General features: G+C 37.4%; 1 protein-coding gene across 1 annotated transcript in view; it reads left to right on the plus strand.

Moving 5' to 3' along the window:
* The first annotated feature begins 1212 nt into the window (after positions 1 to 1212).
* LOC131046425 (vacuolar protein sorting-associated protein 41 homolog) overlaps positions 1213 to 24992 on the plus strand; it is a 69908-nt gene continuing 46128 nt past the window's right edge. Inside the window, exons 1-4 of the mRNA XM_057980159.2 lie at positions 1213 to 2030; positions 12681 to 12950; positions 13142 to 13321; positions 13405 to 13668. Coding sequence (XP_057836142.2) covers positions 1620 to 2030; positions 12681 to 12950; positions 13142 to 13321; positions 13405 to 13668 — 1125 coding nt within the window. The 5' untranslated portion in view covers positions 1213 to 1619. The remainder of the gene's footprint in view (positions 2031 to 12680; positions 12951 to 13141; positions 13322 to 13404; positions 13669 to 24992) is intronic.

Genomic DNA, 24992 nt, shown 5'->3' on the forward strand with positions numbered 1-24992 from the left:
CACTCCATCTACTTCTAAAATTTTACACTCATTCTAGGCATCTAATTATTTTGGTGCTTATGGTCTATAGGTTTTGAAGACACATGGCATTTATCTTGCAGAACCTTAGCGTAGAAGGTAACTAAATTTCTATTATTTGTCTAGCTATCTTTCTTATTAATTATTTAAATTATCTTTAATAATAATATCTTAATTCAATTATTGGTATGTGCAAAATACTATCTAATATAGGTGCCCAAAATGAAGAATTGCAGGCATTTTTAAACTCCAATATTTCATGTCGAGAATTGATAGTCTTGACTCTCGCTAATGACTCATATAGCTGTGGTGGGACAATCATGTTCGACGAACATAACTTCTCAGACAACATACTTAACATTGTAGTTGATACGTTGACATATTGGTGTAGTATGAACACCAAAGAGAATAAAAAAGAATTAATTTAATCCCTACTTCTTTGGCCAAATTGTTACATAAAGATAGTCTTCTATTGTACACATACAACATAGTTCTTGGTGACACCACTCATTGTAATTGTGGATGATCGTATTCTACAATATGCCACAAAAAGAGTTGCTCAACAACAAACTTATATTCAATTACAGTGAAGCATCCGTTTTGACATATTAGAACAAAACAAATAGATTTGGAGGACAAATAGCTCAACAAATAGCAACAAATGCATTCGATATAATGCTTCTCTTTTGTTAATTATTAACATACATTATAAAAACATCTCATATAACAAGGTTTTTTGCTCTGTCTGATTTTGCCCCTTTGATGTTATGTTGTTTATTTCTATTATGGGGTTGTTTAGTTTTTGTGCTCATTGTTGGATTGATTTCTTGTTAAGACTTCATTGAGCTTTGATATTGTTAAAAAGTTTAGGATCCCTTCAAACCCTGTTTTTACCTTAATAAAAAACATCTCATATAACAAAATCATTTTACACAACTTATTATTTTAAATTAACAAAATCATTTTACACGACTTACTATTTTAAATTAAATTACATTAATTTATATTCATGTCAATATCACATCACTTATGTTTTAAACAATTACTTTTGACAATACCAATTTTCATTTCTTGTATTTCTTGGGCCCTCCAATATACAAACCCAAAAAATATCTATCAATTTACCATATTATTAGTTCTCCAAAAATAGATCTTAGAAAATATCATACGAATTAAAAACTGAATCCCTGTAAAGACGGAAATGGTGAATTTTTTGATAAAGTCGCTTCGAGAGATGAATTTTATGTATTGGCGCGCATTAGTCCTAGGACTAGTACCCTACAATATAGGAAGCCTTCCAGGCCGACAATGAACACTACTACAACAACAGGAAGCCTGCACACCCGTTAACCCCTCACACAGCTATTCATTCCCGTTGCCCCTTGGGAGAAGGGTTCCCTGTTCGCCCTTTAGAAGTGGTGTTCCAACAGCTAGGACCCACTTTCAAAAGCAAAAACCCAGATAACTTCCAGGACCTCCCCTCCGCTTCCAAATAAATCTCCCATTCATTCCGCGCATTCCTACACCACACACAACAACACTGTGAATTAGATTGATGTTCTACAGAGATGGCCGAGCACTGAAATGAGTATTATCCAGTCATGGTAAAAGAGTCGACGGAGGATGCTGCTTCTAATGGCGACGGTGGCGGTGGGACCCCTCGTGTTAACGGAGATAAAACCACGGCGCTTCCAATTGCAGTCACAGCTGAAGCGAACTCAGATAATGACCAGAATCATACTATGATTTACAGTAATAATAACAATCTTAACGATGGCGTTGACGGCGATGACGAGCGTGACGATGACGAAGATGACTGTCCTGAAGAGGAGGAGGAAGAAGAAGAGGAGGAGGAAGAAGAGGAGCCTCAGTTTAAGTATCAAAAAATGGGGGGCAGCATTTCGACTGTTTTGCACAGCGATGCGGCGTCATGTATAACGGTCTCCGACCGCATGATCGCACTGGGGACGCTTGATGGCACTGTGCATATACTCGATTGTCAGGGCAACCAGGTCGGTGATTTCGTTTTTAACTATGGTTGGTGGATCCGGGTTGGATTTTTATGTTAAACGTAAGATTTTGTTATATTGGAGCTTCTCCGAATTTGAGTTTCATGGTTTGGAGTCTCATGCTGCAGCTTTGATCGCATGAATTCTGATTGTGTGTGATGGAGCTATTTGTTAAAATTTGGGTTTTTGTCGGACTGTATTTTATGTGATTGCTTTATTTGATTGTTCGGGATTGGTGTCTAGGTTAGTTTATCCTTGCTAGCAGCTGGATCGTTTCACTTTTCACTTTGTGTCATTTGTGGAATTTTGTGTCTTATTTCAACTGTTCGGCCAATGCTAGGGCAAGATTTGTCAACAATGCTGATAGAAATGGCCGGAAGCTCCGCCAGCTTTTCAATCGGTTGGAAATTACTTTTTATCAATATTTTGAGTTTGTATATCAAGAGAAATTCGCAGGATATTTTCTGATTGAAGTTTGTGAAAAATTGACTCGCATTTGATTGTGGGAGATCGATATTCTGGTAAAATTGGTCCGTAGAGTATCTAGGTCGGAGATTTTCACTTTGTATTGGTATTGAAAACGAACGTTTTGAATAAAAAATTAGCTTTGTTTTAACTGTTTGATGTCAGCGTTTCGTATAATTTGCCTGGCTGTAGATGGATTGGGTGAATTTTAACTTTGCCAATTGCCTTTTCCTTTTAATTTACGAAACTTGCTTTTTTATTTTACCATTTGGCGGATATCAGGTTGGAATTGGTCAGCAAATACCTATTCAATTGACTGGGGATGCCCACTAGTATCTTGGTTAGATGAACTTCCGCTTTGCAGGAATTAAAAGCGGGCGGTAAAAAACGGGCTTTATTTGTCTGTTAGAAGTCAGGATTTAGGTAAAATTTGGCTGGAGCATTTAACGGAATTGAAAAGTATAAGCGTGGTTTGTCTACCAGGCCGTGTCATGTGCATTCTGATATTCTTCTCAAATTTGTAGAACACCCACTTATGGATGTCAATAGAATGCAATAAGTTTTTGGTTTGGCATATTTCAGCTGTCTGCTGCAGCTGCAGTCACCAAAGTTTGAAATTCAGTGACATGTTTCTGCTCCAAAAATCCTAAAAACTAATTTTCAATACAAGAAATGTTCCGGGAGGGAAGTCAATTTCAAAATATGGTGATATGACAAACTTTTGGGGTATACTTATTTAAATTTGTTCCTGGTTGCCTCCATATGCAAGTCAGCCTGGTGGGGACCCTTACCCACGTCTGCCTCCACAAAAGTTGGCCTGCCGAGTCATCATTGGGCAGTGCAGTGGATGGCTCTTTTGCCAGCAACCTAAGTTGGAGATGTGAGGGTATATTTGCCAATGGGACAATTTTTTAACACTGACGTTGCCATCTCTCCTAATTTTTCTTTAAGATAATAACAAAAGTAAAATCTAAAAACTCACTGTTTTTCAATTCAAGAGCAAGAGCCAAATTTGGTAACAGTAATGGCAATTGTTGACTATGTTGGTTGAAAATTTTGTACACTTGGGGAAATATACAAAATTGTGGTTTCAACCACAACGTGTGAATAAAACTCTCCTAATTAAGGGAAGGCTCCCCCTATCTATATCTAATCTAAAACTAAATGGGATGAGACAACAGTCTTTCTTCTTTCTTCAAGAAAGCCAATAACCTTTTCTCTTCACAGAGAAGTGATAGCAAGTTAATTTAAAACAACAATGACAACCTTTTGAAATAAGATGAGAGAAAGGAAATCAAGTTTCCTGAAAGCTCAAAGACTTCCATCACTTCTTCGGGACGAGACAACAATATCACGCTTAAAGATTTGAATATATGAAGTCCTATATACCCTTTTCTATGCTAATGATATCAAGAACAAATTATAGTAGCACAAAGTTTGAAGTATCTTATTCTCTTCTACACAAAACAGTAAGAACTAGTATGAGCTCAAAGATTCACAACTATTTCTTATCATAAAATCTATTTCTGATCTGTCTCTCAAGAATAAGTGTGAGCACAAAGACCTACAACTCTTTTTAAGAGAATATTTACTCCAAAGACTGCAAATCAAATTTGATTAAGCCCTCTAAGAAACACTTGCAAGAAAGATAATATGGAACACAAACTCAAGAATGTAGCACAAAAACTGAACACTTGAGTAATCTTCTTCTATTTCTGTCAATTCTTCAATTTACACATAAAAGCTCAAAGACTTCCTTGCTGTAAACTTGACAAAATTTTTACTTGCTTTCTCAAAAGATTTGTATTACAATAGACTCCCTTAAGTATTTATAGGAGAGTAGTCTTGAGAAAAAGGTGGGAGGATCTTAACTAACTTGAGAAATTCTCTCAACTACCAAGACTTATTCAACAACTAACTATGACTTATTCAAAGTTACAAGTCTTGACTTGTAACTTATCTACTTGTAATTACAAAAGTGCAAGTGATGACTTAATTTGCAATTTACAAAATGTTTTTACAAGTAAACATGCCAAAAGAGAAACTACAACTAAGAAATTACAATTCTGAAAATGCAACTAAGTGTTGAAAACCACTTATATTGCAGCATGTGTAGACATGAATCCTTCAAACTTCTGGATGATCATTTGCAGCTCATCAGGATTCAGTTCATGGGTATTCTTTGCCACGATCATGGTTTTCACAATAACATCGCTGTAACGAAGGATTGTGGCATTATTCTTCTCAAAAGAAGACTGAATATCTTGTAAGAAGACTTGGTATGTAACCAAAGCTTGAATCGAAGCAGCTGAAAATGGTTCACTCTTCCACTCATGATGAATCTTCAACTGTAGATCTGAGAGAACCCTTTCTTTTGATAATAATTCCCCATTCTGATTCATGATATTACAAGAAGCTTTCTCACAACGAGAAACAATATCCTGAAATACTTCCACTCGCAATCTCATGGCATCATCAATGTCTTCAACAAGTAACTTGAGAACAATGGCTTTGTTCTCCAAGAGCTCTTGGTATTCTAGATACACAACCCTCGAAGGAATAACCTGATGTTCTAGAAGAACACTTAACTTTTGTTGAGGAATCTTGAGCCAAGTTGTCAAGCTATCTTCCACCTTTCCCAAGTTCTGTTTGAAAGTGTCAGAAACCTAGTTCAATTGTGCCTCAATGGTCTTCAATTTGACCATCATTTGAAAAACCTCCTTCAAGACCTGTGCACACAAATCATGAAGCTGATCTACCCAAGATTCCAATGCTTGTACCTTTTGAGCCGCTCTTTCAACTCCTTGAATTGATTCTTGTGGGCCGGAAGAACTTAAAGAATTTCTCCCGTCACTAGCGGATTTAGTGATCTTTTGAACAACTGCAACAAGTTGCCTATTCTCCTCTTCTAGCTTGTCCTTCTTCGTTAGAAGCTCATCATATTGTTGTACTAGTGAAGCTATGGACTGCTGGGCATCATGCTTGACTACTTCATGTGTTTGCTTACCCAACTCTACTCTTGTGACCCTGTAATCAGCAACTTGCATCTCCTCATGTGGCTTGTCTACAAGAGGCTCAACAATTTTAGCCACCTTCATCTTGTTGCTGTTAACAATTACCCTTGAGATTGTTTTGGCTATTTTAGCAACTTTGGGCCTAGATTGCTTAAGTTGTTGATAATCAAAAACATCGGGAGAAATTTCTTGCTTTCTTTATCTTGCGAGTGAAAGAACTAAGCCATGGAGGTAAAGCCATTAGCTCTCCTTCAGTAGCAGTTGAAAGCAAAGGAGAAGCAGTTTCTGTTTGAACAACTGTGGTCACCTTGGGGAAAGTATCTGTCTGGATGGCAACCATGGCTTGCTCGATAACCAAAGGGCATGAAGATTGTCCCATAAACTCCTCAAAGCCGGAAGTAGAGGTATCAATTTTTGACAAATGAATACATGCAGGAGTATCCTCGAAGATTTTTAACAAATTCTCTTGTTGATGATCAAGAGGTGGCTCAACTGCTGAACTGAGAATGGCATTTTGAGGGGACTCATCCACTACTATAGGAACATCATGAATAGTGGAAGAAGCATCCACATCTGTGTCAGGAGGAGATAAAGGTATCTCCATGGGGATTGAGGAAGGGACCTCATGAGGTGACTCCGAAGCTGGTGACTTAGGAGCATCATTTGATTGTTGTTCTTCCTTTGGATTTTCAGGATCAATCACATGAATATGAAGCTGGGATTTCTCCTTCCCACGAATTGTCATCTCCTCAGGAGGAAGTACCATTGCTCGACTCACCCACAACTTAATTCTAGTGCCTGAAGATGATGCACCTTCCTTGATATCTATCTGAATCTCGGACCTACGACCAAGGGGTCCTGAAGAGTCATCTTCCTTACCAATTTTGATCTTGATAAGTTTAACACCATTACCTTTGAGCCAAGTGTTGGTGTTAGCTAGGATATGCTGAAATCTCTCAAGAATGGAAGTGCATTCTTTTTGTGACCACTCAATTAATGGAAGTGGGGCTTCATCAACTCTTTGTGAAACATACTCTGGATCAAGCACATTCCCATCATCAATCATTCCTTGCGGAATGTCCACCAGGTTCAAATCAATAATCTGCTCAAGGGTGAGCCTGCAATAGTCCATTTTATGTACCTCCTTTTTTGTACGAAGGTCCGCCCAAATGTCTTCTATTTGATGCACATGTATAAAGGATTTTTTGATCCTTTCTTTCATGCCTCGGTAGTCAAAATCTGCCTTTGACTTGAACCTTTTAAGTTTAATCTCCTGCAACTCGGTTTCCATGGCCTTGGCTTTGGTAGATGTGATGAGGCAATATCGGCCAATCTTCAATGGGTTAGCTGAAGAGATTCCCATTCCAACCTTATGCTTGACCGATTGGTATGTATGAATAGCCATGATCTGTCTTCCCAACTCCATAAGAATAATCTTATTGGTTGGGTATCTAGGAAGCATGTATTGCTTCCCCCCATAACATCCAACCCTCATGTATGTGAAAGTTGAGAACTGAAGAAACAAACATCCATACTCATTCACCTTCTCCCATGCTTCGTCTGACACTCTTTTGTTTCTCAATGTCTTGTCAAACTGACACATGTAGTGACCAAAGAAAGCATCTCGAACCCTCCTTTAATGCAATCTGTTGGGCTTCAAGGGCAACTGATCATAGTACTCCCACAAAAGCGAGCGATCACCCTTGGTAGAAAGATCAGGGAAATGTCTAAGTGATGTTGCTATATACACAAGATATGAGTTCATATAGAACTTCATAGTGGTAGGAACTGCTGCAAGTTGTTCACACAAAGCGTCACTGATTACTTCTCGCCAAGAGATGTGATGGGATTGCCTTATGAACACGATAAATTGATACATCCAAGGTTCAAAAACATTAGAATGATCCAAACCCAACATCCTGCTAAGGAGAGTGATGGTGTCTCCGATTTCCCACTTGAAATCACAACGATGCAATTTGACCCATCTTGTGAGGGCTACCCGTGGTTCATGAATCCACCTGTTAATGTGGCGCTTGCAATCCTTTTCCCTTTTGGCATAGTAATCAACTGCACTACTTTTGGAAATCTCCATGTATAGGGCAGCAGATGGGATTCTGAAAACTTTCTCAATGGTGTCTGCATCAAGACAGATTATTTCTTCTCCATCATTGTTCTTAATGGTTCTTGTCTCCTTGTCAAAATGGTGAGCACAAGCAAGAACGAACTCGGGTTCTAGGGCAGCCACCGAAAAAGAAGAAGCATGGTGAATGTGGCTGTCCAACAATCATTGCATATTGCTATCCTTTGGATCCTCCACCCTTCTGATGAAATCTGACATGTCAACATGCCCTATTTCCGTATCCTTGATATGATACATAGGAGAGGAAACTTGTGAAGGGGAGACCTCATTTTGGTACTTATCAAATTTGTATTTCATCTTTTTTGGAGGGGAAGATGATGGTAAATTTGACATTGAAGAACAACCTGGTATGCTGCGATGAAGACTTAAAAGTGTCAAAGCAACATCAAGATCAGCTGCAACTATCATCTTTCCTCTTCAAATGGGAAAAATTCTAACTCTTGCACTTCACAACTTTGTGAGAGGAAGATGGAAAATAAATAGGGATGCTTGGAACTTGACTTTTGACCAATTTCAGATCTTGGGGAATGTTTTACAAGTATACAAGTGGGGAAGAACAAATGTGTAATCGGGCTTTTGAAACCCGAATGCAAGTATACTTGTAAAAAGGAAAATGAAGTAGTGAGTGAAAAATGAGATTTTGACATGTAGGAAATGGTGGGAATAGTATGTAGGGATGATGGCAATGAATATGAGTGAAAATGAAAAGATTTCGAGAAGATCATCTTTATGAAAATGGGAAGAACTTTCAACTTGTAATCAAGATTTAAAAACTTGATTTTGAAAGGATGAGTATTTTTCCAACTTTGAAACTTAGAACTTCAACAAAAGATGGTTAAGATTTTTCAACCAGAGGGCTAGATCAATTATTTTCTTCTCACTTGCAATTGGGTTTTTAAATCCCGAATGCAAGCAAAGAGGGAAAATGGGGAAAGACTGTTGATGTCTAGCTAGGTCGAATCCCTTCTAGGGCCGACCTAGTGCACAAAATGCCAAGTGGCTTGTCGGTCTTGGCATTTGGATATCTCAGTTGTATGAGTCTAATTTGGGGCAAGGCCTATTTGGGCGAACCACTTGTGTAACTTGTGATTAAGTTAAATGTAACTTGCAACTAAGGGAGACTCATATGTAACTTGTAATATATAGGTCTGACCCTATTCTTGGCTCCAAAAGTATATGGCCAACTTGAGGTCTATTAAGAGGTATTGATTCATATATATGCAAGGTCATGATTGCATCAATAGATATGAATTCAATAACATGAAGGACATGTAGCGTGCTCGGGGGTGAAGATAAGAGCTTATCGTCTATGGTTGGGAAGGCAACAGATTTGATGTTTGCCTGTGGTTAACGAGCATTACCATAAAATCAACATGGTATCACAGCAGGTTCCTTCTATAGAGTCTAACCACTTGAAGGCAGATCCTGTGCTTTTGAGGGAGTTCAATCAAATTATTTTGTAGACTGAGAAATCTAAGTGCAGGCAAAAGTTGATTACCGAGCCTCTCAACTCAGACGTGAGCATTGCATATGCTCTGTGGCGAGTAATGACCGTTGAGGTGCCGGTGATCGCCATAGATCTTTTGATAGTGCTCAATGACAGATTCAGTCCGATGCCTTGGCGTTGAAAGTCGCCAAGCCTGGTATCGAAATGTTGACGGTAAGTGGAGTCGCGATGGACATCTCTGTCCTTTTAACATTCTATATCCTTCATTCTTCGTTCAGGGAGGAGAACATGTTTTGGAGGATTCTCTCCGACGATCATAACATTTTTACTAGCAAATGAAAGTGATAGAGATTGCTCGCTTCACGACGCTCGTGGCTAGAGACATCAACAAGGTGGCAGCAAGAATTCTGAGGATTCAACGAAGCAACGCGAGTCGGTATGCGTGCTATTGGCTGCTCAGTGTAATGGAAGGTTGAGATCGAGTAACATCATAAATGGCTCCAGTAAAGAGATTCGAACCAGAGCAGGTGAAGAGGGCCGACGAAAAGCCCAAGTGTAAAAGGGTTGCCTTTGTCAAAGGACGAATCAGAGATTGCATTCAAGGAAGGAAGATTGCTTGCATTTCTTCGCAGAGGAAGAATCAACATTCGGAGGGAGTCTGACATATCGTCAGAAGTAACCTTGGACAAGGAGGTTAGAAGATTCATTTCAGCTTCAGAGGGAGCTTGACATTTCAGCTTTAGAGGGAGCCTGACATTTCAGCTTTAGAGGGAGCCACGTCATCATGAAGATTTGGTTAATGCATTTTTCTTTGTGATGGAGAAATTTGAGGTGAAAGCCCTTGTTAATGAGTTCTTCTATGTGAGGGAGAAGTTCGAGGTGCAATCCCTTGTTAATGAGTTCTTATTTGTGAGGGAGAAGTTCGAGGTGCAATCCCTTATTAATGCATTCTTCTCTCTGGGAGAAGTCTGAGGTTAAAGCCCTCGTTCCACCCTCTGCGAGTAGGTATGGTGGATCCACCCTTTGTGAGTAGGCATGGTGGAAATGCACCCTTCTCTGGGAGAAGGTTGAGGTGAAAGTCCTCTTCCACCCTCTGTGAGTAGGCATGGTGGGTATCATGGAAGAAATTCCATCATGTGCTTGTTCACCCTCTGGGAGTATCTATGGTGAAGGTATTATTCATGGGAGTAGTCATGGTGGTAGTTAGAAGGAATCCTCCCTAGCTAAGAGGGAGTGTTGTTGTGTAGCTAGGTCGGATCCCTTCTAGGGCTGACCTAGTGCACAAAATGCCAAGTGGCTTGTCGGCCTTGGCATTTGGATATCTCAGTTGTATGAGTCTAATTTGGGGCAGGCTCTATTTGGGCGAACCACCTGTGTGCAACTTGTGATTAAGTTAAATGTAACTTGCAACTAAGGGAGACTCATACAAAATGCCAAGTGGCCTGTCGGCCTTAGCATTTGGATATCTCAGTTGTACGAGTCTAATTTGGGGTAGGCCCTATTTGGGCGAACCACTTGTGTGTAACTTGTGATTAAGTTAAATGTAACTTGCAACTAAGGGAGACTCATATGGCCCTATTTGGGTGAACCACTTGTGTGTAACCTGTGATTAAGTTAAATGTAACTTGCAACTAAGGGAGACTCATATGTAACTTGTAATATAAAGGTTTGACCCTATCCTTGGCGCCAAAAGTATATGGCTGACTTGAGGTCTATTAGGAGGTATTGATTCATACACATGCAAGGTCATGATTGCATCAATTGATATGAATTCAATAACATGAAGGACATGTAGCATGCTCGGGGGTGACGATAAGAGCTTATCGTCTATGGTTGGGAAGGCAAAAAATCTGATCTTTGCCTGTGGTTAACGAGCACTACCATAAAATCAACAAAGACAATGCAATTTGCAAATTGCTTTGCAAACTTGGAACAAAGGGGAAAATCTCTCACAAAATCGATTTTAAGCAAGAGCAAAACAAAACTAACATATATACAACTTGATGAAGGAAACTAAAACAAACTAAAACAAGAGATGAAAGCAAGAACAAGAAAAGAAAACATACCTTGACCAACAAAAACGACCTCCCAAGAACAAGAAGCAATCCTTGAAAGAAGAGAATGAATCTCTTAAATAGACAAAAGAAGAAGATTCAAACCCTAGCTACGTTTTTCAAAAACTCCATATGCAGCAAAAATGTCTAACAAATGCATGAAGAATCGGTGAAATGAAGCTTCCAATCTCCACGCCTAGGTAAGAGAAGCCAAAACGACTTAGGAGATGGAGGATTCGTGGCATTTGAAGAGGTAAATCGTGGCATTTGAAGAACACGTGTTTGCTTTTTTAACGCCTTTGAACCAGCAAAAACAACTTCCAAGTGGCACAAAAAGAGTTTCAAAATGCATGAAAATAGCTTAGGATTCAAAACGCCTTCCTCCTAAAATATCTCCACAAAAATCGTTTGAATCCTTCAACAAATTCGACTTCAATAGCTGGTCGGGTTCTTGGAGAAGGGCAACGAGTTTAAAATACATGTAATAGGGAAATAAAACTCCCTTTACAAATTTTAAACAACTCAACAAAAGACTAGTAAAGGGAAAATAAAATTCCTTCAACAAGTCACAAAAATAACTTAACTAAAAAATAAAACTTGTAATAAGGAAATAAAATCCCTACTACAACTTAAAGTGACTTTATAAAACTTGTTAATGGAGGAGAAAACCCCTACCATAACTTAAAATCACTTAAGTGAAACTTTTAAAATAAATTATAGGTTTTATTTTAACTTTATAATTTAAAGTTCACTTGTAATATGTTCAAAAAGTTCCTACAATGACTAAAAAGATAAAAAGGAACAAGGGGGAAAATAAAAAGTAAGTTACAAGTTTAAAAATTACATAAAGTGCACTTGTAATTGACTTAAAATTTCCCAACAACACTAAAACAAGAGAAAATTAGAACTTGCAACTGGGAAAAAAAACCCAAAATTGAAGGAAAAACAAAGCAAACGAACTCGGAACGCGAGGATTAGTCCAGCCCAGGGGTAGAGCAAAATTATACCTTGGGAAGCGTGCCATAGGTTTTGACAAAAATTTCTATGTAATAGTCCATTTTTTTGAAAACAAAAATGAGGACATGAGACTAAACTACTACTCACTGTTAATCTCTATGGGTTAGCAGAAGAGGCATTTACCGGGTAGTTGAATATTTCGTTTAAAGCAGAACCTGAATAGGTTTACAGAAATTCTTTGTTGGTTTCCAAGTTTCTGTGTTGGTACCTTCCACATGATTTTTTTGGCTTGCAGGCATAGAATTTTTTTATTTTATTCCCTTTTATAGGATAGATCCTGTTTTTCCTTTTTTAATTTGAACTCTAATTACTTGCATGCTCTTTGACTTGTTGCTGGATCTTGCTTTATCTGTGCGCTTGTTTTATATAAGTGTATTGTTAGTGTCTGTTAGAATTGTTTTTTAAATTTAAGAATTTTACTTTTTTCAGAGAAGTCCATTTTGACTGCAACTAAAAGCATCGCATATGTACGGTGATTATGACTTCTGACAACTTAATGTTTTTTATGGTTGCCAGGTTAAAGAATTTGCGGCTCACACTGCTACAGTGAATGATCTTAGTTTTGATTTAGATGGCGAGTATATTGGGAGCTGCTCAGATGATGGATCTGTTGTTGTAAATAGTTTATTCACAGACGAACGGGTAAAGTTTGAATACCGCCGTCCTATGAAGGCAGTTGCTCTTGATCCAGATTATGCAAGAAAGACATCTAAGAGATTTTCTGCTGGGGGCCTTGCTGGTGAACTTTTACTTAACACAAAGGGATGGCTAGGGTATCGTGATCAGGTTAGTTTGATCAAGAACTGCAATATTAATTTAGGAGTTCAAACAGACATCTGATTTTGCAAGCTTTCTGCCATAAATATTTAAATTATTTTGTTTAATGGGCATTGCTTTTGATCTAATATTGACTATTAAAACTAGGACTGTCCTCTTACAAAATAAGTATATTGATGTTTCTCTGAATCTATACACAGGTTCTACACTCTGGAGAAGGTCCTATCCATGCAGTGAAGTGGAGGAGTAGTCTTTTAGCATGGGCAAATGATATTGGTGTGAAAATTTATGACACTGCAAGTAACCAACGCATTACATATATCACAAGACCAGATAACTGTCCACGTGCAGAGCTTTTACAACCTCATCTAGTTTGGCAGGTTAGAGAAAGGGATGATATAGTTTATTGATAATTATTTGTAGAGGTACTTAGCCTATTCTCCTGACTGTTTTCATGAATCAGGATGATACACTTTTGGTCATAGGTTGGGGGACATCTGTGAAAATTGCAGCTATTCGTTCAAAACCAAATGGAGGAACAAATGCAACAGATAGGAAGTATGCATCATATACTGGTGCAAAACATGTGGATATTGTGGCTGTATTTCAGACGACTTATTTCATTTCTGGACTTGCACCATATGGAGATGCTCTAGTTATTCTAGCATATATACCTGATAGGGAAGATGGAGAAAATGAAGTTGGGAACACTGTACCATCACGACAGGTTATTATTCTTGTTACTTTACCTGGTTGGCAATTAATTTCTTGTCATGTTCACAGATTCCTAAATTTGGAAAAGCACAATCCTTTTAATTTGATTCTTCATTGAACCAATTGCAATTCGTTTGAAAACAATTCTGCTAGTTTATTTGAAAATATAGGTATACGTAGGCGTAGAAAATATTGGTCGTACAAATAAAAATAAATTATCTTCTATATGTGATGAGGATGAATGCATTGAAAATGATGATGATAATAACATACACAACAGGAATGGAACCTATATGCAACAGCATCTCCAAGAGCATTGGCACAGAAACTCTATTTAAAGGATTTGCAAAACTAGGCAGGGATTGGACTACTTCGTGTGAATTTGCAATACAGCGTGAAGTTTAGCAAATCACCACTTCACAGTAAGCAAATTTCAAATGGTAGAGTATTGGATGTGTTGTTCTGTAGCAATGGTTTTGATGTTCCTATTTCACCAAGTCATAAGTGGCAATTGGGGAAATCACATTCTCAACACCCATCGAGAGGCAGAGAAGATTCTAAACAAGAAGTAAACATATGTTTACAGTTGCAAGAAGATGGTATATAAAGTTTAGAATGTTGAGAAAGTTCACCCATATTTAGGGACACTTCATGTTCAAGAGGAACTTTCTTGTATTTTCTGCAAATGTGGCACTCGGCCCTGTGTGGCTTGTTTTGCCAATAATCTGTGGGGCGAGGGTGGAAATGTGTGATGCCCTAGAGGCATATTTTGTAATATTTTTTACAAATCAATTAAATATTCTCTTATGTAGCAAAAAAAAATTCTTCTATATGTATATATAGAAAGAAATAGGTTGGCAACATGAGAGGGCCAGAGAGAGAGAGAGAGAGAGAGATGAGGAGTAAGCAACTCAAAAATTTCCAAGATAATTTGTGCTAGAGGAGTTTAAAGGGCACAAATGGAAATTTTTCTTAAAATTATGTTTACAAGATACTTCAACCCATAATGAACTGTGCCCTTTTAATATCAGAGGACATGTTTTCTAGCAGTCTAGTGAACTTGCCTTGACTAAAATATATATTGACTTAATAAGTTAACTACAAAACAAATATTAGGTCTAATATTTACTAAGTGCATTAAAAAACGGAAACCTATTAGCTGCATGTATACAAATGGATCTGCCAAATCTGATTCTAAATCTCTAGTCAACTTTAGTTTTGAAATTATTAGAGTATCAAGGGGCTTACTAAGTTACCGGTTCGGGTTCGGATTCGGCAAAATTTTTTTTTTCTTGGGTACGGGTTCGTTCGTACACACACACACACACACACATATATATATAAATTATATATACATATATACACATATATTATATATATGTTCAATAAATACAATCCATACAAAAATAAAATATACAATGTGACTTTCCATACATAAATGATAAATGATAAATGATAAATCCATAATTGCCAATGCCAATAAATATTCATATATCGAAAATGTAATCAGTAAACTAATAACTAAAGTCTAATATCATATTCATAATTTGCAAAAAAGATAATATTCAAATTTCAAGTCTTTTTTAAAAAGTCATAAAGGGGCGAATTAGAGTTTTATTATAAAAAAACTATTTTAAAAAGTCTTTTTTTATTGTTTTTTTGACTCGTGGGCCCCATTTTTGGGAACCCACGGGCCTGGGTTCATGCGGGTCCTCCTGGGTTCGACTTGGGTTCCACTCGGGTCCTTCCCAGGTGGCCGGGTTCCCTGTGGGTCCCGCAACCCAGACCCAGACCAAAAGGGGAAGAACCGGTATCTTAGGGGGCTTACAATCCAACATTTGAAATCTTATTAGAATTTCTAATGTGTACTTCCATTGATTTAGGAAGATTTCTCTTTTACCTTGCCATACATCATGATTCAAGAAATAATTTTTAAGATCAATGTCAATTCCTGTTAGCAATATACAATGAGCTTTTGACTACTTTCTATATGAATACGATCATCCACATATAAGACTAAAACCAATAGATAAGATCTATCAAATAAATAATATAGATTAGAATATAAAGCAATTTTAGTGAAGAAGTGCTCATCACTTTGAGAATATTGAGCATGAGGTGTTTGCTTCAACTCACACAAGTCCTTTTTAAGCCTACATACATGGTCATTTAGCCCATGCACCTCAATTCCTGTAGGTCGATTTATATAAACCTTATCCTCTATGTTGCCCATTTAGAAGGACTGTTTGTACACCCATCTAATATAAAGGTCAACCAAGAAAAGATGCAAGAGACATAATTACTTGTACAAAAGCATACCTTGCAATTGGAGCAAAAGTCTCATCATAATCAACTTTTTAATGAAAGAACTCACATACAACAAATCTGGCCTTGAATTTCTCTCTGCCACCATTTGCTGCATGCTTCACTTTTTACAACCATTCTTAATCAATCACCAGCTTCCCATGAGGTCTTGGCTTAATCTCTCAAACATTATTCTGAAGAATGGATTCATATGTCTTTGACATGACATCTTGCCATACTTGTGCCGTACTTTCATTGAGTTTGTCAACTTAAAAGTGGATGGTTCAACATCAATGACGGAAGGCATACAAGCAAAATAACTCAGGAACATTTTAGTTGGATGGCTGGCTCACTTTGAACGACATTTTTGGTGCTCATACTTGCTCTAGTGCCTCCTACAAAGTTTGGGTAAGCATTTAGGCTTCTTGGCTGTTTTATATGAGGCTTACTAATCAGCAATAGGGATTGCTATATTTTATTGATAAAAAAATGGAACAATTGGCTGTTTGTTGTCCGCAACCTCCATGGAATTCTTCGAGGCTTAGAGGACCAAGCATCTTCATCAAACTTAACATCTCTGCTCATTGTTGTTTTACTTTGTGATGAAATATATATTCTGTAAGGTTTGGAAGTCTCATTGTATCTTATAAAGACACTCTTTAGCTTGGAGGGTTCAAACTTAGCCCTTTGTTCTTTTGGTACATGAATGTAAATATAACCTCTAAACAATTGAAAGTGAGAAACAATAGGGTTTTATCTAGTGAGGGGATCTTCAAGAGTCTTGTTCTTCAACATTTTGTGAGGACATTTGTTTAATAGGAACATTGCACAACATCATGCTTCAAAAGCTCATCGTTATATAAAACCACAAAAAATATTGTTTCAAGCTTGTTTGAAAGCTCATCCATTGTTGAAGTTTTTGCACTACTTGCAAATTTCTTCTACTATTGTTGTTGCTTGCCCTTGCCCTTCGTCTTCTTAGGACATTGAGAAGCATAGTGACCAAACTTTGGCACTTGAAACACATGATGGGGCTCAATTATTTCTTCTCTTGTTGAGATCAATTTTTATCATGTTGCTTTTTTTTATTCTTCCTAGGTCCTTTGCCCATTTCTTCAACTGCTAGCTTAACCCTAGTTGTTAGGAGTTGATCACAAAGTTTTTGTGATATTCATTATGACTCTGGATATTATGTCTATGTTCGAGGCATTGAATAATTTTTTTGTCACATCTTATGAGAGGTGCACACTTTGATAAAGAGTGGTCAATGTTTCATAAACTTACCCTAAAATTGGTGCCTAAAATTAGAGTTACAAACAACAATAATAAGATATTTCTAGTGCCTAAAACAGTGTTCAAGTTTTTTTCTAATTATTGCACTAGAATACCATTAGAGGGGCCAACAAAAATTCTAATAGGTCTTATAAAGTATGATTGCTTAAAGGGTGCTTCCAGTTTTACACCTTGGAAGTGTAGAATGCATATGCTATTAGAAGAAGTTGATCTTTGGGTCTATTTGGACACCAAGGTTACACCTATTGTTCATGTTCCATTGATTGAAAACTATGAGAAGATGGCTAAGGAAAAGCACATCATCTTGGATTTAGTAAGGGATCATTTGATTCCTCACATTGCAAAGAATGCAACACAATATTTAAAAATAAATAATAATAAATCAACACATTACGATGCATAATAAGCACACACACATGTGAATACACAAGTACATTGCTTTTGTTCTAGGTTGCCGGTTCGGTTTCAGGTTCAAGTTTGGGTTGAAAGAATTGGTTCGCAGGTACAGAAATTTTTTGAAATGGGGTTTGGGTTCGTTAGTACAAAAACATGTAAAATCTTTATATATCTATATATATATATTTATGCAGCCTATAAGCATGAATTAAGATTAGAATGTCACATAATATCATATAAACAACAAAAACACCATAAACTTGTAATCATAGCATCATGATCATACCATCGTAGCATCATATACTTCAAGTTCAACATCAAATATTAAAATGATAATATCAAATTCAAGTATCATTGTTTCAAAATTCAATTTGCAACAATTGGAACTTTATTCTAAGTTTAATTGTTTAAATCATCTAATCTTCTTCTTCTTCTTTTTCAACGGCATTAGTTGACTCACAAATACTGCCAAGGCCAACGGGATCAGCTGCACCAATAACATTCTTGCCGTCCGAGTCCTCCAATATAGCAACTGGTAGCTGAGAAGTGGAAGCATCCAAGTCTGTATGCTTTGCATTTATATCCCACATCTTTGACTCCCATTCTTTGTATTTATTTTGCTTGTGTGAAAGGAGATGCAAGTTGGAATGCACATATACTAAATTCTCCGCTCTTTTTGATTGCAACCTGTTGCGCTTTACTGAGTGGATGAAAGAATATGTGCTCTAATTTCTTTCAGATGCATATGAACTAGCAACCTATGAAGACAAGACAAAGTAAACAATTAAAACTAAATTAAGAAAGTTATAAAATTTCTAGCAACCTATGAAGACAAAGTAAATTAAAATTATAAATAAAACAAAGTTGTGATATAATTTTGATTGCAAGGGGCTGCAACAATTGGAATCGTCGGCCATGGAGGTACCACCAACTATGAGCATCCTTCTTAAATTGATGACGAAGAGTGTCAATACCTAGACCTCTTGTATTCACAAACTCTATGAACTCATTTGAAATCAAATCTCGCATACCATCATCAGGAAAGAGTCTAAGGAATGCTACCTTGTATCCATCAGACACTTATAAATCTCTATATGGAGGTACCACCAACTATGAGCATCCTTCTTAAATTGATGACGAAGAGTGTCAATACCTAGACCTCTTGTATTCACAAACTCTATGAACTCATTTGAAATCAAATCTCACATACCATCATCAGGAAAGAGTCTAAGGAATGCTACCTTGTATCCATCAGACACTTCTAAATCTCTATATGGTGGAAGCCTTCTCAGCATATCAAGAAATTGGTTGCTATAATATTTTGGTGTTAATGCATAGGCAAGAAGACGTAGAGGAGTGGTCATCTTGTTTCATCGTTCCACAATAATTGCTTGCAATTGTTTGAAGAAGGTCTCCTTAGGGTCTTTCTCTTTGTCATTTATGATTTTCTTCATCTTCTCAAACATTGAGTCGATGCTATCATACAACTCTCCAATGCATGGCCTATCCATATCAGTGTAGCGAAGCAAGCCCATAATGGGTTCGGTGAAGCAAAGGAGATACTCCACCTTTTCCTACCATGAGTCATCCAATATCCTTACCCTAATTTCTGCTGCCCTCTCAGTGCTGCTTTGCTTCCATATAGACCAATTAGTGCTGATCACCATATTGCAAAGTGCCGCTTTCACTTTTACAAGGCAAGACGATTAAGTTAGATGCAAAACGGGTCTCAACAACCTGCAAGAGAAATTAAAGCAAAAAAATACAATTAAATAGAGACAAACATGTAAAAAGAATGTGCATTACACAATCAAGTTATGAAAATCAGAAAATGTAAAATACTTATTTTAATTTTTTATAATTAAATTACTACTTCAAGTTCATTTACCTTAAATAGATCCAAATTCGAGAGTAATCTGAAAATTCCTTGATACATGTGGTGGTTTGTAATGAACATCCTGATGTCCTCAGCCTCTACATATACATCTTTGATCTAAGAAATTTTATTCCCAATCTTTTGTAGCATAAGATTGAGTGAGTGGACTGCACGAGGTGTCCAAAAGATATGTTGATATCGCTCTTCAACCAACAAACTAGTAGCTCTACAACTCTTTGCATTGTCCGTTATGACTTGAACAACATTTCTAGGTCCCACTGTCTCAATGGCAGCGATGAGAATATCAGCAATAAATTGACCATCTTTTACTTGCCCCTCACAATCCACGGATTTCAAAAACTTATCCCCTTTAGGGGACACCACTATGACATTGATCAAGGGACGATTTCTTAAATCTTTCCACCCATCTGAAACAATGGATACCCCTGTCTCAATCCATGAATCCCTTTTGGGCTTCAATGCATCCTCAACCCCCTTACCCTCTCTTTCCAACAAGGTGTTGCGTATCTTCTCTTAACCGGGGCCCTTATACCCTTTTGGAGCTTCATTGACACTTTTCAGCATCTTCTTCCAGTACAAGGAGCAAACAACACCGAAAGGCAACCCGTTTGCATATATACATTTTGCTATATCTTGGTTGGCAATGTCCCGATTCTCATTTTGATCACCATATTGCAAAGTGCCGCTTTCACTTTTACAAGTCAAGACGATTAAGTTAGATGCAAAACGGGTCTCAACAACCTGTAATAGAAATTAAAGCAAAAATTTCAACTAAATAGAGACAAACATGTAAAAATAATACACATTACACAATCAAGTTATGAAAATCAGAAAATGTAAAATACTAATTTAAATTTGTTTTAATTAAATTACTTCTTCAAGTTCATTTACCTTCAATAGCTCCAAATTCGAGAATAATGTGAAAATTCCATGAGAATGTGGTGGTTCGTGATGAACATTTGAATGTCCTTAGCTTTTGCATGCACATCTTTGATCCAAGAAATTTAATTCCCAATCTTTTGTAGCATAAGATTGAGTGAGTGGACCGCACAAGGTGTCCAAAAGATATGCCAATATCGCTTTTCAACCAACAAACCAGCAGCTCTACAATTCTTTGTGTAACATTTCTAGGTCCCACTTTCTCAATGGCAGCGATGAGAATATCAGCAATAAATTGCCCATCTTTTACTTGCCCCTCACAATCCACAGATTTCAAAAACGTTGCCCCTTTAGGGGATACCACTATGACATTGATCAAGGAACAGTTTCTCGAATCTTTCCACCCATCTGAAACAATGGATACCCTGGTCTTAATCCATGAATCCCTTATGGGCTTCAATGCATCCTCAACCCCCTTGCCCTCTCTTTCCAACAAGGTGTTGCGTATCTTCTCATAACTAGGGCCCTTATACCCTTTTGGAGCTTCATCGACACTTTTCAACATCTTCTTCTAGTATGGGGAGCAAACAACACTAAAAGGCAACCCATTTGCATATATACATCTTTCTATATCTTGTTCGGCAATGTCCCAGCTCTCATTTTGAAATGAAGTTTCCAAAGGACCCTTTCTTTTGCGTGGAATGGGTGCTTGAGTTTTAGTGTCAGGCTCAACCGCGGTAGTATAAAAGGGGTGGTCTTCTGTCACAATATTCGAAGATGGGGGCTGCATTCCCTTTGATTTTTTTTTAATGGGCATATTTTGTATACGTGCTTCTCTCTCTTTTGCCTCTTCATGCTCCGTGATATATTTTAATACCGTAACATTTGGTATAGGAGCATTTTTTTTTCCAGGGCATTTCTTGACTCCTCTACTAGGTATTCCACACAAATGGCCTGCCACCCTAAAATATGAACTATTTCTTTCCTAATCACAACCCCGACATTTCCAATACCATCCCCTACATCCTGGAAGGGGTCTTATTGTATCAATATATCTCCACAAAGGAGAATTAGAATTTGGTTGTTTTTCATTATTGGTATTGCCTATGGAGGAAGAGGTAGATGGCATTGTATTCCTTTGGGAAGGAATTTTATACACACAAATTAAAAACAATAAAATGGAAAGAAAAATGGGTAGATCTTTTGGACAATTATGAATCAAAGAGAAATGAAAAAATTTAAAGAAAATAAACAAAAACAAAATAAAATGACAAAAAACTTACCTCTTTCACCCAATAGAATCTTGCAAAGGAGTAGGAATGAAGCACAAACACTTGATCAAGCTTCACAAATCGATCTTCCAACTCCCTCATTCTCAACCAAACTTTTGCTCAATCACCTATTTGCTCCAGCTCAAGAGAAAGCAATCTATTTGCACACCAAATGAGACATAAAACCCAACATAAGTTATTATAAATCCACTTTTTAGGGTGTGGATGCCAAAAAATTATTAAATCTGTAAAACAAATCAGCTTTTTGGCAGACGTTTATGCCTGGTTTGCCTGTGGTCCGTCCAAATTCGCTCGAGTTCAGCCCAGGTTCGAACCCAGCCCACGTGGTCACGGACCCTGTCCAGACCAGCCCTGGACGAGGACATAAGTTGAACTGGACTAGGACATAGGTCGAACCGGACCAGAACCAGGGGCCCAGAGCAGCGAACCAGACATCCTAGCTTTTGTTATTACTTATATAACAACTAAGCATCTACACTAGAAATGTGAACAATCGTGTTCAAACTTTAAGGAAGAAGCTTAGAACAATAATATTTTGATTTGACACTTAATTAGTGCCAAGTACCATGCTAGCCGAAGCAAAAAAGAACAACCGATTCAAGGTTCACAAAGACAATCCAATCTGATCTATGACCTTGTGAAGGCAATACAACTTATGCCATCATGAATGATGCCAAGTATGATGATGCATTTCACCTCCAATAGGTGGTTTTTATTTTGAGACACTAGGGTCATACACAAAATGACCAGGATTGGTAGTATCAACATAAATGTCAAAGTAATTATGCATGACGAAAAAGACCACATCCCTGTACACCTTCCAAATCAATCAACCAAGTTAGATTCAAGTAATTGTACATCGTAAGTGTTAGTTCATACAAATCAAGATGATAACTGTACTAGTGTATGTAAGCAAATGATCTCATCAATATCATCATAATAACTGTACTACAGCATGACTATCAACCAATCAAAATGCATAATCCCAATGTCTCAGGAGGAGATCATGAAACACAGATCAAAAGCTACCATTGTGTACCTTGTCACTGAAATATAGGAGGAAGGAGACTATTGCTTTTCAGGTAGAGGAGATATATGGTTCTAAGAAAATTGAGATGGTGGAAGTATAATATAATTTGTCAGGAATATATGAGTGGTAAGGAATTAATGATGTTTGGATCTATATATGTTTAAGACACACATCTAATAAATAGGGTTTGCTTTATACTCGTTTAAGGGAAAGCCTATAATGACCAATTATACATAATTAGTAAGAACTTTTCATGAATAACATTAAAGATAGTCACAAACTGGTTGTGGTAAAAAATTATTCAAATCTGTGTTTTTGATTTCTAGCATAATGAGCAATTAAAGAGTGATTATGAAGCTTCTTTTTATGTAGAAACTGCTTATTCATTTTGAACAATCAGTTTAATAATTTTTGGGCTTCATTCCCCCACAAGTTATCTTTCTCTAGCATTTTGAAAATTTATAATTTCTTTCAGAAATGAGGAAGTTATGGCCATTTAGTGATGCTGCCTCAAGCTGTTCCAGGATTAGAATTATTATCCATATATTATTGTGGTTCTATATATTGGCCACCTTACTGGATAACAACATGGATTCACAACATACAAAGAACTACAATTGCTTGAACAACCCTATACACACTCAGAAACGATAACAAAATAATAATTAGAACCCACGTAACATGTAAGGCATGATTATAAAAATCAACTAGAACAATCCTCCAATTGGGTGTAGCCAAGAGACAAATTTTAAATAAGCTAGAAAAAATGAACACCACCAAAAAACTGATAGTACCACCTGCAAACTCAAAAACCTTTATATCATTGAAGTTCAGTCACTTCCCACCAAGCCATGGTGTCACAGTGTCACTAGTGCAAGCCAAGTACCAGAGATCACATGCTCAGTTGTAGAATCCATAGCCTGAAACAACAATGAGTTCCACTATTGCCAATAATTGAACCATTGCCTTCTCCAGCCCAGTGAATCAAATACCAACAAATCTTTTGTAGTATTAAATTGATCAAGTGGACAACACAAGGTTTCCCAATGATGTATAAATAGTGTGCCCCACTGTTCCATGGGGATGCACCTCCCCATCCCCGAAAAAAAAATCCGTGTTCCTTGTATGGGGATGTTTCTGAGACTTGGGAACTTGGAGGAAACATTCCCCCACAGCAGCACCATCTCTGCTAACTCCTCTGGCTCACTTGCTATATGGCATATGCCATTACATACTCTTTGCAACCTTTAACTTTGTAAAAACTAGTTTGCTTTACATGGGTCACATTTGTAGAGATATTCTGTTGCAGATTTTGTCTTGAAGATTTCAGTTCACCTCAATTTGTATATAAGGGCTGCCCTTCCCACCATTGCTCCACCACCAGCCCCTTGCCATCCTCAAAACCCATTCCCACGTCTCCGCATCATGAAACTTCATGGAACTATGGACTGTGCCCCAACCACCAAGTCAATTGTGCCACAATTATTTTTGTCTTTTATTACTTAGACAACATTTTAGGGTTCACTTCTTCAATGGCCCTTATAAGTACATCAGCAATAAATTGAACATGCTTCACCTGCCCCTTACGAGCCAAGACTTCCAAGAACATTGCCTCTGTAAGGCACAAATTGATTGAGGGCCAATTTTTGGTATTCATCCATCCTTTGGAAATGATGTACACTTATCTGATTACAATGGCTCTGTTCTTTTATGTGTAGTGGGCTCTTGTCCGTCTTTGCCAGAAATAGGATGCTTTCTATCACAACTTTACGAATATTAGGAGATGGGAAAGGAGTGGATTCCTTGATCAAGATGCTCTCTTTTCCAAAAGATGCCTTGAACTAAGGGCAATTGCTGCTTTGGCCTTCTTTTGCTCTCGAATATATTTTGACAACCTAGATATTGGCACAAATGCAAATTTCTTAGCTGGACAAGATTTGATACTTATGCTTGGAATCTTGCACAAATGAACTTCATTTGATTGTAAATCTAAAACACCACTTCAAACCTGTTTATTTGTAATGTCCCCACTCTAGTCAGTTTCAGTGATTGGTGGATTAGCCTATTATTTTGGACTTTCGTAGGCTAACGTTTTGGATAGAGAGTCTCAGTGGCAGTTCCACTTCTTCAGTTCAGTCTTGGGTTCAGTTCCAGGGACTTACTATTTAAATCTGGCAATTGTGCTATTTTTAGTTAGGGCACCTGTACACATGGGGGCTATTTAGTATTGACTCCAGCTTCAGACG

Source organism: Cryptomeria japonica, chromosome 1 (assembly GCF_030272615.1).
Source record: "Cryptomeria japonica chromosome 1, Sugi_1.0, whole genome shotgun sequence".
NCBI classification, from domain to species: Eukaryota; Viridiplantae; Streptophyta; class Pinopsida; order Cupressales; family Cupressaceae; genus Cryptomeria; species Cryptomeria japonica.